Source organism: Engystomops pustulosus, chromosome 2, assembly GCF_040894005.1.
Source record: "Engystomops pustulosus chromosome 2, aEngPut4.maternal, whole genome shotgun sequence".
NCBI classification, from domain to species: domain Eukaryota; kingdom Metazoa; phylum Chordata; class Amphibia; order Anura; family Leptodactylidae; genus Engystomops; species Engystomops pustulosus.
The window spans coordinates 137,211,694-137,227,762 of NC_092412.1; the positions used below are offsets into that span (position 1 = coordinate 137,211,694).

The 16,069-nt window shown below is 40.1% G+C and overlaps 1 protein-coding gene across 1 annotated transcript in view; it reads left to right on the top strand.

Annotated features, from left to right (window-relative positions):
* The window catches only part of RIMS3 (regulating synaptic membrane exocytosis 3), a 64,228-nt gene that overhangs the window by 22,668 nt on the left and 25,491 nt on the right, over positions 1–16,069 (top strand). Inside the window, exon 3 of the mRNA XM_072136640.1 lies at positions 14,679–14,820. Coding sequence (XP_071992741.1) covers positions 14,679–14,820 — 142 coding nt within the window. The remainder of the gene's footprint in view (positions 1–14,678; positions 14,821–16,069) is intronic.

Consider the following 16,069-nt stretch of genomic DNA (forward strand, 5'->3'; position numbering starts at 1 on the left):
TGAATAGACTAGTATTTACACAGCGCCTCTGGCTAGCTGCTAGGCCATTGCCAGTCTATCATTTCTGTAGTGTTGAAAATTAAACACATTTTTAACTACAACCTGATTGTATGTAATTTTCCTGACATTTCTGTAAGAACTGATTCACTTACAGGGCTTTGAGGTATGCATTGCAAATGATCATAAGTAGAATTTTTATTTGGTTTTTGCTTTCTTCCAAAAACCAGTGCAACACCTGAATAGCAGTGTGTAGTCGGACTGGCCCACCAGAGTACCAGAGGATCCTCCGGTGGGCCCTGGCTCAACCCAATATTGAACCCCAGAGGTCCATCAAAAAACACCACAATTTGGAGGCTGCTAGAGTATAAATAAAGAGTGGGCCCCCAAATTGATTTTCTCTGGTGCGCCTAAGGAAACCCAGTCCAACACTGCTTGGCACAACCCATGGACAGGCGTGGTTGTATTTCTTTCAATTAAAAGAATCATGTTTTTCTTATTCTGTACCAGTCTATGTATTGGATAATAGCCATGCATGTGCTACAATGTATGAACACTCATTTTGTTAAGAATGGCCGCATAAGATGCACAATGAGTTGTATGAGGAGTTACACAGAAAAGCTAAAACAGATACCATTTCCCACACATACTTTTTCTAAGAAGTTATAGCCCTTGAATCACATCAGTAGAGTAACAAAAGAAAGAAGTCGATTTAGATGTCTGTGGTAAGATGTAGAAAAAATCATAAGAGGTTTTAGATATTAAGCACCATGGACAGAGCAAAATGAGACAACACAGTGGTAATGTAATAAGCAATCCGAGTAAAGTGGTGCTGGATATTTCTAATTTGTAGTTTATCTTCATTTTTTCTTTTAAAAAAATAGGATTGCTCTATGGCACAGGACAAAAAAAAAATCTCAAAAAATGATGTCAATGTAACGTTTTTGTTATGCTTGCACTAAGTGGCACAATTAAGAAAGTCTGTCATGTGCAGAGATACCATTATGGCCACAGACAGACAAAGCAGACAAAAGAATTTGTATCCATTATGCAAAATAGGTTGCAAATAGCCAAAGGTTGGTCCCACATCCACAGATTTATTCCATGAAGTTTATAAAAATACAATCGACATATACAAATGTGATAAGTTTCCATAGGAATATCTCATGATAAATGATACAATTTTAGCAATAGCAGTGAATATACAAACTTCAGTATAACTTGTAAAGTTTTTGGGGCACATTTATCAAAAACAGTGCAGTCTGACAGAAAACTGGTGCAAACACTTAAATGTGGGCCACTGTGTTATGCAATTGCTGTGCTTACATAATACCAATTTATTTATATATCAGTGCCTAATTGAGGTTCTGGGCTAGAGACTACTAAAAACTAATACTTGCCTTATACCTCTGATAAATGGTAGGTAAAGTGGCCAGGTTTATACTGGCCATAAATCTTATATATAAAGCTGACTGTATTTATGTGTGTGTGTGTATGTATGTATGTCTGCCAAAGGAATCTGCACAGGCACATTTACAATCACCAAATTTTTCACAGCTGCTTTCTGTGACTAGGTAGACTAGGTTTTAAACCCAAATTTTCATCCCGCGTTTTCCACAATACACTTATTAACCACCATATACACAAGTCAGTTGGGCAGATTTACTTACCCGGTCCATTCGCGATCCAGCAGCGCGTTCTCTGCGCTGGATTCGGGTCCAGCTGGGATTTATTAAGGTAGTTCCTCCAACGTCCACCAGGTGGTGCTGCTGCGCTGAAGAGCATCGGAACGCACTGGAATACACTGAGCCGGGCTGAGTGAAGGTGAATGCAATTTTCGTGACACATTTTTTTTTTAAATGTGGCGGTCTTTCCGAATCCGTCGGGTTTTCGATGGAAACCCAATTTCCGTCGCGTGCATGCCAGCGCCGATGCGCCACAATCCGATCACGTGCGCCAAAATCCCAGGGCATTTCAGGGAAAATCGCCGCAAATCGGAAATATTCGGGTAACACGTCGCGAAAACGAGAATCGGGCCCTTAGTAAATGACCCCCATTGTCTGCTGCGGCAGTTAGACACTGAGTTGTGATTGGTTGCTAATTTGCCACAGGTCATTAATATGAGCTCTGAGCTTTGATTAGTTACTATAGAAAATGAGTATTTTGTGTGAGGTGATCAGGATACAGAGATAGGGGGAGATTTATCAGAAATATATAACCAAAAAAAACCTCAATAGCACTGAATAAGTTAAGTAACCAAGACTTCATATGGTACACATAATTAATCTCTATGAATCACATCAGTCATACACAATGTCCAGAAAAAAGTATTTAAAAACACCCCATTAAAAGAGATACACATTAAAAAACCAACAGACAGTGAGATAATATCTGAATTGGGAGTTATCATATATCAAATGTGTAACAAGGTCCTGGTAAAACATCATAAATATCACAGGAGCAATTACACATTTTAGGGGAACAGAGAAGGTTAAATACACAAAGTCTAGTCTAATACTCCAAATCACCCCAAATTATTTTAAGACAGCTATGACACAACCATAATACCAACCAGAGGTCATTCTCCACAAGTCCAGTACCACACTGTCCAAACACCCCGACGTACATTTCACACCCTGCTTCGTCATGGGGTGCCAGAACAATGTGCCACAAAACCATTCAAAGACCATATACAGGTAGAGATATTTATCAGAAAGGGTGTGTTTTGTTGCGGCGCATGTCAGGAAGCGTCCACAACACCTCAGAATCCGGCCGCCAGTGTCACAGATCTAGCACCGCCTTCCAAACGATGCAGGAGCCACTAAGCATGCCCGCCCAAACACCCCAAACTTAACGGTGGTCATCTTGGAAGTGGGCAAAGTTGCCCTATCCTTATAGATTGTCTTTTTAACATATCCTTTATACCACACACAATTAATTTCTTTTAACAAGGTAAATCAGGGTAACTCTTTGGTTGATACAAGACACTTATAGCTGAAACCATATAATTTTACTATGTGAAGTTTCATATTATTATATCACCATTTCAAAAATAGATGCTGAAAACAGTAAATAAATGATATACAAGAAGGTGTAAAAATATGAAAAAAGTGCTATGAGCCTAGTGCATTGTGCATTTTCTCTTCCCCTCTTCCTTTTTTACCCCTTTTCTTTCTTTCCTTTTTCTTCCTTCCCTTTCTCTTCGCCCTTTCTCAAATATAAGCCACCAAAACTTGTAACCTACAAAATATTTTTGGTGATATATCAGAAATGTCTGAGGTAAAACTGTTCCAGTTGCCTGTGGAAACCAATCAGAGATCAGCTGTAATTTTATAAATAGCTGTGGGAAAATGAAACTTGAGGCAATTGGTTGCCATGGGCAACTAGAACAGTTCTGCTCTCAGACACTTCTGATAAATCTCCTCATAGACAAAGTGACAGTGAGAGACAAAGATAGTCAGAGACAGATACAGTCAGAGACCATCAGAGACAATCAGAGACAGTCAGAGAAAACTAGAGTCAGAGACAGACTCAAACAGAGACACTCAGAAACGGTCAGAGACAGAGAAAGTCAGAGACAGAGATGGTCAGAGACAATCAGAGACAAAAACAGAGAAAGTCAGAAACACTCAGAGACAGAAATGTTCAGAAACAGTTAGAGGCAGAGAGTCAGAGACCGCAGAGACAGTCAGTAACAGAGACAGTTGGAGATAGTCAGAGACAGGGATGGTCAGTAACAGAGACAGTCAGAGACAGTCAGAGACAAAGATGGTCAGTAACAGAGAAAGTCGGAGATGGAGACAGTCAGAGACAGATAGAAACCATCAGAGAAATTCAAACAGAAACAGTCACAGAAACAGTCAGAGACATTCAGTCAAAGACACAGAGACAGTCAGAGAGAAAGAGAGATACATATAAACTATTTTTTGTTAACCCATTCCATTTTGTAATAGCTAAGAGCAATTATTTACTATCCCAGGCAACACTGTTCCAATTCTTCCCTTCCCTCTTATGCAAATCTTAACGAATGAAGGATCTGGCGTATTGGATTTCCATATGCCTGATCCTTTGGTTCTCAAGAGAGATAAGCTGCCAGGCGTTATGTCTGGCAATAATTTATGTATTCTACTTTCCTCATTAGGAATACTTGCACGCTGGTATTAGCTGATGTGGATTTCGAAGGGATACCAGTCCACAACAATAGCTATGTAAGGTGTCTGGCAACCTTTACACAGCCAGTTACTTTGGTTGCTTCTTCTAAGAAGAATATCGAAGCAGAATATTTAATAGTACCTATAAAGTAAGATGCACCAGTGTGAAGGATCTTGTAACAAACACTTTAAAAAATATTTAAATATTAACATTAAAAACAGGCAAGTTGTTTCCTGCAGCAGGGGAAGCCTTGCTATTACTACACAATAGGATTGACAGTGAGTGACATTTCCATTTTCATTACAAGCTGCTTTCTTGTTTACATAGCTTTATATAGAAATATTTATACATAACAAGGAACCCTTGAAAATGACAGATTACATTAAGAAATGATTGCAAATAAACACATAACAAAAGCTTTTCTTCTAGTAATAATGAATTTTGAACAGATTGAGTAGAGCATCTGCTTTACACCATCCCATTCCTGCTAAAGAATAATACTCCTCCTTCATTGTCGAAGATATGGTAGAGTGAGATAGAGGGAATATACCCATACAGTTGTTGCTATGGTAACAGAGAGCATCAAACTGATGTGATTCTTATAAAAGTAACTAAGGGGACTATCTCATGGTGACCTGGATCATCAAGGGGTTGCCAAGTAACCTGCAGAGAGCTCGGGGCTTCAATAGGGCACGGCATGATTAGTGGCTGCTTTGTAGAACTCCAGGACCTGTTATTATGTGCATCTCAGATAGCAGTTTTATTGTACTAGCTTATTTATATTGATTTATTGATCTAAATGCATCTCAGTATGCCCCCAAAAGAAACAAAACATTCATCTAAATCGTTTATCTATATATTTATTTATCTATATGTATTGTTGTCTATCATATATGCAGTAGCTGTGTATGTCATATTTATCCATCTTTTATTTATCCACTTGTATCTAGCAATGTCCCTATAAGAAACGATGTTTATGTATATGGGGTATCTATCCACCTACTTACCTCTCTATATAATATTTTATTTATCTAATATTCTATCTATATTTCTTATTTATTTTTCTCTATCTCTATGTATTATTTGTCTTTGAATCAACCATCTATCTGGTAGCTATCTATTCTATAGTTATTTATAAAGATTTATAATGATCTATCTTTTGTATAAAATAAATCACAGTTATCTCATTATTATCCATCTCAAACTTTAATTCACCAGTAATGTGGCTTATTTGTGTTCTTTGCATTGATTTATTGATCTACACTACATGCATCTAGGGAAATAAAAAAAATAAATGTTTATCTGTACTATTTATCCATTAGTCTCTGCATTATCCATCAACTATTGATTTTTTTTCCATATCTATCTATCTTTTATATATTATTTCCATATCTAGCAAGGTAACTATCAATAATTGAAATTATACTACAGGTTGGGGGGAACCTGGGTAATAGTGATCATAATATCATTGATTTTGTATTACACTTTACTAAGAGCGTTAGTGAAGGGGCAACCAACACTCTAAACTTCAGGAGGGCAAATTTTCAGCAACTAAGGGAAGACCTTAAAGGCATAGACTGGGATAATGTTCTCAAAGACAAAGAGGAATAATGTAAATTATTTTTGGAATGTCAACAGTTTAACCCAGGAAGAGGTACGGCGCCGCCTCGCAACCACAAAGATAGATAAATCACCGGGGCCAGATGGCATAGACCCCCGGGTTCTGCATGAATTATGTACGGTGATAGACAGACCGTTATTTTTAATATTTGAAGATTCACTGAGGACTGGTTATGTTCCACAGGACTGGCGCATAGCAAATGTGGTACCAATAAACAAAAAAGGATTAAATAGCGATCCTGGAAACTACAGACCTGTGAGTCTAACTGCTGTGGTGGGGAAAATATTTGAGGGGTTTGTTAGAGATGCTATCCTGGAGTATCTCACTGTGCACATCCTTATAACGCAGCGTCAGCATGGGTTTATGAGAGATCGGTCCTGTCAGACTAATCTGCTTGGTTTCTACGAGGAGGTAAGTTCAAGACTGGATCTGGGAGACGCTGTGGAAGTTGTATATCTGGACTTTTCAAAGGCATTTGACACTGTGCCACATAAAAGGTTGGTATATAAAATGAGACTGCTGGGAATAGGAGAAAATCTGTGTATTTGGGTAAGTAATTGGCTTAGTGATAGAAAACAGAGGGAGGTCATTAATGGCACATTCTCAGATTGGGTTGATGTTACCAGTGGAGTGCCACAGGGGTCAGTATTGGGGCCACTTCTTTTTAATATTTTTATTAATGACCTTGTAGTGGGTTTACACAGTCAAGTTTCAATATTTGCAGATGATACTAAGCTGTGTAAAGTAATAAATACTGAGGTCAATAGTTTAGCATTACAGAGGGATTTGTGGAAGCTTGAGGAGTGGGCAGAGAAATGGTTGATGAGGTTTAATGTAGATAAATGTAAAGTTATGCACTTGGGCCATGGAAACAAAAAGTATAATTATGTTCTAAACAGTCAATTACTTAGTAAAACTGGAGCTGAAAAGGACTTGGGGGTATTGGTGGATGGTAAACTTAATTTTAGTGACCAGAGCCAGGCGGCTGCTGCTAAAGCAAATAAAATTATGGGATGTATCAAGAGAGGAATAGATTCTCATGATAAAGACATAGGGGCAGATTTATCAAGCAGTCTGAAAGTCAGAATATTTCCAATTGCCCAAGGCAACCAATCACAGAGCCCCTTTAAAATATTCATGAGCACTGGTGAAATGAAAGCTGAGCTGTGATTGGTTGCCATGGGCAACTGGAAATATTCTGACTTTCAGACTGCTTGATAAATCTGCCCCATAGTTTTGCCCTTTTACAAATCCCTGGTCAGACCACACATGGAATATTGTGTACAGTTTTGTGCACCAGTGTATAAAAAGGATATAGTAGAGCTGGAACGGGTGCAGAGGAGAGCAACCAGGATTATTAGGGGAATGGGGGAACTAGAATACACTGAAAGATTACAAAATTTGGGATTATTCAGTTTAGAAAAAAGACGACTGAGGGGAGACCTCATTACAATGTACAAATACCAGAACGGACAGTACAAGGATCTCTCCAAAGATCTTTTTATACCTAGGCCTGTGACCAGGACAAGGGGGCATCCTCTACGCCTAGAGGAGAGGCGATTTTACCATCACCATAGACAAAGGTTCTTTACTGTAAGAGCAGTGAGACTATGGAACTCTCTGTCGCAGGAGGTTGTTATGGCGGACTCTATGTACATGATCAAGAGAGGCCTGGATGCCTTTCTGGAGAGAAAAAATATTACCGGTTATGGGGATAAAACATTTATTTAATTCTTAAAGGTTGGACTTGATGGACTTGCGTCTTTTTCCAGCCTTATATACTATGATACTATGATATAATAGATGTTGATTAGTATCTATATATCTACTAGTCTATTATTTCCATATCTATTTATATGTCTATATACCTGTATCTATCCATCTGTCTTCTTCTTTTATTCAGAATGACAAAGCATGGCGTTATTCTTACAACCAATGAGAATATCTTATTGTTGTGGATACCTATGAGTTAAAAGTCTTTTCTGGGAGTGGACCTTTATTTTTTACTCGTCATGTCAGCTACCAGGCAGCTGTATTGGTTTAGCTCTTACTTGTGATGAGCAGGAAGCATGACTTGTGCACCACTGTCCCCATCTGTAAGAAGATATAATTACCTTTAGTGGATAGGATACAGAGGACTGCGTCTCCATGGAGACAGGATCCCCAAGCTTACATTGGCTGACAGACCAAGTGAAGATGCTTGGAGAAGAGGTTTCAGAAGCATGATATATAAATAGAATGTTTATTTATAAAACCCAATTTGTCTGTTTTACATGATTTTTGAGGCTGGAGTTTAGGATTTCAGATTCACTGTTCTTCATGCAGCATACAGTACATCCCAGGATGACTGCCATTCATGTCATTTCGAGTATATCTAAATTAGATAAAATGAAGCTACTTAATAATTCATTATAGGCTACATGGTGGAAAGGGGCACTTGATTCTTTGGTCTTTTCCAGGTAAGCAACATAGATCTGTGCCTCTGCTGGCGTTTAGATCCAGAGATAAATTATTTGTGTCAGAGAAATGTTAGATATTTAAAAGAAAACTGAGAATTTTAACTTGCTGATTTTCCAGTCAGGCTCCAATATGCTACTTTAATCCCTTTGTCTACAAGAGCAAATCTTAGAGCTCAGGTGCTATTTAGTGATGCTTGGCTTTGCTAACTATGTAGAGAGCTACAGCTAAATATATTGTCTATATTCATTATATTAAAAAAAAAGTCTCACTGATATTTATCATTCACAGTGGCATTACCTGAAGCTGTCACTACTATAGTGTACAGGACCCCTAACTATATTGTATAGTGTAGTCATGACTACTGCGTCTGGTTGTCACCTTCTGAAATATGCCCATTACGCACTCCTGGTAACTGTAATTTCTGGCCAAGTGGTCAGTTTTTGATACACACATTATAACAGTTTATACAACTGCAAGAACCACCAGCAGGTAAATATGATCTGCTGGGTAGCCCTTTGACAAGTTTTCAATATTCCTACAGTGCCACTAGAGTAGGGATGTAGCATATAATAATTCAAATCTCCACATATAATGTGTGGATGTGCTAAGATATCCAAAGACAAAGCAAATTGTTGTAGCTGCTTTTTATTTAGTTTCATAGGTAAGCATACTGAACAGGCACTTTGTAAACTCGACAACTCACTGAAATGTATTAATATAATTAATATGGTCAACTAAACTGATATTATACACCATATTTTATACCCCCTCCCTTCTTCTTATCCTTTCACAGTCCTTAATTTCTCTGCCCCTTCTTTGGCAGAATGAGGACCTTGAGAGATGTAGGAAGCATGTGATCAGTCACATGTTTCTGACATCACTCCAGGTCTTGTTGTATGTTGGGAGACACCCAAGAGAAGGCAGTGCAGAGGCTCTGCTCTCTAAGAGATTGTGTAAAGCGCCTTGTCAGCATGTCCCTGATCTCCATTACAGAGGTCAGGAGGGTCTGGCAGTGCTGTATACTCCTGACCTTCAGACTATAAGATGCAGGCACTTTTTAGCAAGATTTTTTTCTTGCTAAAAAGTGTGTCTTATAGTCCGTAAAATACCGTAGATTATAGAGCAAATTGCGCCACTTTCCAGTATTAGTTTAGTTCCTTAACCCCATATATCGGACACATAGTGCAGTGACTTAGCGCTCAGCGTCCGATATATCAGACGTAGAGCCGATGCCGGTTCAGCTCAAGATCTGAGCCAAACCAGCATCAGGAAACACGGGGTGTCGGCTGTAACATATGGCCGGCACACCAGTGTTAACACCTGCGGTCGGAGTGGGCTCCAATCGTGGGAGTTTAGCCCATTAAATGCCGCGGTCAGCATGACCGAGGCATTTAACTTGGCTTTGGGGGGTCTTTTCCCCACGATCGTTACTATAGCAACTCTGGGGTCCGATACATGAGCATTGCAGAGTATTATCATGAACAAGCAATCAGATGATTGCTTGTTCATGTCCCATGGGGGAAATAGTCAAAAAGTGTAAAAAAAAAAGGTTATTCAATAAAAAATAAAGTAAGAAATCAATAAAAATGGCCATAAGCCCCATAACATATAAAGAGACATATAACGCAAAAAAGAGTCTAAATCATAACACAAACCCCACATATATATTATCACCACATCCGTAACAACCCGTAGAATAAAACGAAATAATTATTGAACCCGTACGATGAACGCCGTTCAAAAAAACTGTTATAAACCCTCCAAAAATTCCAGAAAAACGGGTAAAGCAGTTCTTTGATACAGAAAACATTGAAACAATGAAATGGCCAGCCCAGAGACCTGATCTGAACCCAATAGAAAATCTCTGGAAACTGCTTATAGCCAAGAAACCCTCAACAGTCAAAGAACTATGGAAGATACTGGAAGAAGTGTGGACCAAAATCACACCAGAGCAATGTGAGAGAGCAGTGATGTCCTGTGGCTGCAGACAGGGCCAGCTCCAGGTTACAGAAGACCCCCTGGGGACAGTGTCTCAGTGGGCCCCTTTGCAGTGAACTCATGTGGCGGCATTAAAAATTCAGAAACTAAAACAGTCTCCTATTCCCTAAAATATTCCCTAATTTGTTATACCAAACAGCCCCCTCATGGTCATTTTATATAAAGCCCCCCCTCACCCCCTATGGATTTATTAGATACAGCCCCCTCCGATCATGGATTCCTTATGTACAGCCTTATGTGGCCCGCCCAACAGCCCCAGGTTCTGGCACTTGCCCAGGTATGCCCATTGCTGACGCTGGACGTGTCTGCAGATGTGCTGAAGTCATTCAAATGAAAAGCCTGTGCACTTCCTACTGATTGTTGACTGTTGTAACCTTCAGAATTTGTTTTGATCATCACAATTTTTGCAAAATAAAGGTTTTTATGTTGATATACTTTGGTAATTTTGTAAGACACTGTTCTAGTGGCATGGTGTAGCCATTACAAAAAATCCATTAAATGTTGATCAGTTATTTCTGAAAAAAATGAAGTGATTATTCATTGTTTTCTAATTTTGACCTTCTGTGTAACTATTCCTACTGAGATACAATTTTATATTCACTGTAAGACAAAGTCCTCTGTGTTAGTATACATTTCCAGACAGTGCTTCAAAGACCAAGCTTTGCTGAAAAGAAAGCACTTAAACACTAATGGATCCCTATTACACTAATGTCTTTCCAACATATGAAATTAATAACAAGTGATACAGCTACTCCAGACTCTCACTGATACCCACAGAGGGTGAGAGCATGCCTCGCCTATTCCCACTCCTTCACCAACACCTCAATTAGCGGTAATAGATGAGATGATAATTGTTTATGTATACAGATGAGCACACAGGAAAACAAAATATCCAAATATCATGATTCATACAAATTTTTTAGCTAATGCTGATACCCGGATATTGGATCTTTTAACTCTATGAATAACTGAAAAGAAGTTTGTAACATATCATGGAATTAATGTGCACCTTGTTTGGCAAATATATTGAAAATCTTAATGAATATTAGTTATGATTTTAACAAATTTTCATATGTGATTCACCCTTTGAAAACAAATGGTGCTCTTATTGTGCTGGTCGCCCTTTTCTTTGCAAAGTTATGGCATTTTCTGTTATGAAAGTGTTTGACAAAATTCTTTCTCATCAGAGGAAAAGTGGGGGGAGAGTAACATCTGCCTGCTTATGTCCTGAAGTTGAGTCCAATTCAATCTGCCCACAGATCACATGATGTGTTTTATTCTCTCTTTATTCTTTAATTTGCCATAAAATTCATTCATTTTAACACAAGTAAATCCACGTGGGCACGTGCAGTATAGAAAGTTCACATGCATGGGCTATTTATATACTGAGTGGGTACATGCAGTAGAGTAGGGTCCAGTTAAAAGAGTATAGCTGGTTATGGCTTAAAAATGTTTTGGTCAAAAATAAAATTGTGTATACAATGTAACGTATCAATGTGGGAATGGATGCCCCAAAAATATCTTCCAGTCAGGGGCCCCAAAATTTCTAGTGGTGGCCCTGGATATCAGGGTAAATTTTTACTGGAATAGAACAAGTAGCAACACTACAAGTTAGCAGAATCATGACAAGAAAAAAATGGTAGAAGTCTTATTGACTTGCATTGCATTTAATAATTTGCCACACTGTGACTTAATGAAGGTCACAAAATACTACAACTCTTAAAGAAGGCCTCAGCTGAAGTCTCCTATGACGCAGCGGTGTTGGCGCCACGTGACGTCATAGTGTATGCGCTGCACGGGCCCTTACACTATGATGTCACATGGGCGTGACATCGCGGCATCATATCAATGCACAAATAAAAGTTCAAACAAATGCAGCACCTTATCAGTGGGAAGAGCTCAACCAACGGTCCCGGATGGATCCAAACATCCGAAGATCTCTGTCGGAAAATATTATATAGTGTGACCGGAGCTCTATATAATATTCTAGTCCCTCAGTTTCCTTCCAGATTTGTGTTATATGTATAATCTTCGATAAAATCACTTGGCCTGTTGAACCATTAACACCTCAGACGAAGAATAAGGCACCATACAGACACGGAACCGCTTAAATGTCTTTTTAGTCCTCAAAATCTCCTGGTATTATATTCCAGACAGCACCAAGTCATCGCCCGACCCAGGGTTTCGCTGGTTTGCTGCCCCGGAAGAAGCAAACCAGCGAAACCCTGGGTCGGGCGATGACTTGGCGTCCTTGTGGATTTGTTATGCACATTTTATTTACCTCTATGTGAGTATGTGAGTAGTGTCTACGCTATGTCTGAATCTTTTCTTCTCTGTATAGCGGAATATGCTACCAGAAGATTTTGAGGAATAAAAAGACGTTTAAGCGGTTCCGTGTCTGTATGATGCCTTATTCTTCTGAGGCGTTAATGTTTCAACAGGCCAAGTGATTTTTATCAAAGCATATACATAGCTTTGATATAAATAGAAAGTGCTGACATGGCAATTTAAGCAGTAACATGTTACTACCTCTTTTGTCACAGTTTTTAATTGTATTGGCACCCTAAGGACACAGATACAGTTGAAATAAAGAGGAGAAAATCAGATTATCATTGTAGCTTCCTTCCATGGTACCCTGAAGAGAAAGAATTGCGGTGCCCATAGCAGGAGCTCCAATAATAACGCAGCCTTGTCTGCACCTCCTTGCTCCTCCTGTAGTCCCAGGCAGCTAAGGATGTGTAGCTTTAAAATAGCACTGATCACAGCACATCCTGGGTGGCCAGGGACTGCAGGAGGAGGTTTTGAGTCCTGTCTGGAAACTCTGTGCAGAGGTGATGGCCTGGGTGCCCACAGACAATGCTCCGAGTGCCACCTCTGGCACCAGTGCCATAGGTTCGCCACCACTGGACTGGAAGATTATATAGAGCTCCGGTCACACTACATAATATTTTCCTATCATATTAATGCGCCTAGGCCGGTAGAGGAGGATGCGTAACCGTGAGAAGAAGATAGAGCCGCAGGGACAGGGAGAAGAAGTCAAAGGTAAGTATAGTTTTTTTTTTCAAAAGGGTCCTGCTGTGGGCATAAATAATGGGGGAGGTGATTTATGTAACAGGGCATCTGGGGTGGACATTTCATTAAAGGGGGGCATCTGGGGTGGACATTTCATTAATGGGGGGCATCTGGGGTGGACATTTCATTAATGGAGGGCATCTGGGGTGGACATTTCATTAAAGGGGGGCATCTGTGTGGAAAAGTGCTGGGGCTATCCATATACTGAATGGGCACGTGCTGGGGCTATCCATATACTGAATGGGCACGTGCTGGGGCTATCCATATACTGAATGGGCACGTGCTGGGGCTATCCATATACTGAATGGGCACGTGCTGGGGCTATCCATATACTGAATGGGCACGTGCTGGGGCTATCCATATACTGAATGGGCACGTGCTGGGGCTATCCATATACTGAATGGGCACGTGCTGGGGCTATCCATATACTGAATGGGCACGTGCTGGGGCTATCCATATACTGAATGGGCACGTGCTGGGGCTATCCATATACTGAATGGGCACGTGCTGGGGCTATCCATATACTGAAAGGGCACGTGCTGGGGCTATCCATATACTGAATGGGCACGTGCTGGGGCTATCCATATACTGAATGGGCACGTGCTGGGGCTATCCATATACTGAATGGGCACGTGCTGGGGCTATCCATATACTGAATGGGCACGTGCTGGGGCTATCCATATACTGAATGGGCACGTGCTGGGGCTATCCATATACAGAGTGGGCACGTGCTGGGGCTATCCATATACAGAGTGGGCACGTGCTGGGGCTATCCATATACTGATTGGGCACATGAAGGGGCTCTCTATATACTGATTGGGCACGTGAAGGGGCTCTCTATATACTGATTGGGCACGTGAAGGGGCTCTCTATATACTGATTGGGCACGTGAAGGGGCTCTCTATATACTGATTGGGCACGTGAAGGGGCTCTCTATATACTGAGTGGGCACGTGAAGGGGCTCTCTATATACTGAGTGGGCATGTGGAGTAAAGTAGGGTCCTGTTAAAAGAGTAGAGCTTGTTATGGTTGAGTCACTATGTCTGTATTCTTGTTCTTTTTTACTTTTGCAATTAAACATTTGCCACACTGTGACTTAATGAAGGTCACAAAATACTGCAACTCTTAAAGTAGGCCTCAAGCTGAAGTCTCTTCTGTGTGGCTGATGAATTTGTTCAAGCTAAGATTGAGTTCAAGAATTAGAAGTATTAGAAATAATGAAAATCCAATTTTGTTATATGAGACCGTTTGACTAGGACCAGGGTCATTGGACTTTAAGATAACCAAAACATTTGCAGTACAATTTACTAGATATTGTTAAACCATTGTTAAACTGTTTAAGAACTACATTTTAATTCTGTCTTTTTTATGTTTGCAGATGGTACAACAAAGAAACTACGCAGTAATATTCGACGAAGCACAGAGACAGGTATCGCTGTAGAAATGAGAAATCGAGTAACAAGACAAGGAAGTCGGGAATCCACAGATGGCAGCACAAATAGTAACAGTTCTGATGGCACGTAAGTCTGATTCCTTTAATTTTCACTAAAGGTGGTCCCGACTTAAGGACACCCGACTTACTGACGACCACTAGTTATAGACGGACCTCGTTGACCCCTGTGACCTCTGGCGGAGCTCTTTGGATGCTTTACTTAAGACCCAGGGTGCAATGATCAACTGTAAGGTGTCTGTAATGAAGCTTTATTGATAATCTTGTTCCCATGACAGCACAAAATTTTGAAAATACATTTGTCAAAAGGACAATTTTTTTCTTTCTTTCTGGAGTTACAATTATAAAATATACAGTTCGGATGTACGTACAAATTCAACTTAAGTACAAACCCAAATAACCTATCTTGTATGTACCCTGGGGACTGCCTGTACTTAGTTTTAAATATGTATCTTATCTATTATTATAAAAATCTTCCTATTTCTAATTACATTGTTCTTCCACTTGGCAAATGAGCTTCACCGTGGATAAATGTAAGGTTAAGCACCAGGGGGCTAATAATACACATGCAATATATGTCCTAGGGCAGTGGTGGCGAACCTATGGCACTGGTGCCAGAGGTGGCACTCGAAGCCCTTTCTGTGGGCACTCAGGCCATCACCAGAGATGACTCCAGGAATCTTCCTGCAGTCCCGGACAGCCCAGGACTTTCTGTGCACAGAGCTATTTTAAAGTGACAATTCTAACTGGGACTACTGGAGGAGTGGAAAGGTGTGGACAGATCTGGATTATCATTGTAGCTGTGACAGAGCAGGGAGTGTAAATCACTAATTACATTTCTGTGTTGGCACTTTGCGATAAACAAGTTGGTCTTGGTTGTAGTTTGGGCACTCGGTCTCTAAAAGGTTCGCAATCACTGTCCTAGGGGGAGTAAATCTTGGAGAGTCCCTTGTTGAGAAAAACCTGGTGTAGATCATAAATTAAACAACAGCATGCAATGTCAATTAGTTGCCCCTAAAGCCAGCAAGATGTTGTGTATCAAAAGTGTTATGGACTCGTGATAGGGATGTAATATTACCACTGTACAAGGCATTGGTTCAGCCTCACCTGGAATATGCTGTCCAGTTCTGGGCACACGGTTGGCTTTTAAAATGTGCATGTTTATGGTGGAGTTATGTGATGTAATTCCTATGATAACATAATTATCAGTTGGGGGGTTTTCCCTACATATTATGTACAATGTCCTTTGGCAAGAAGAATGATAAAATAGGCTTCAAAGCAGTAGAAAAGCATGTAATTACATGTAACACCCCTTCAGG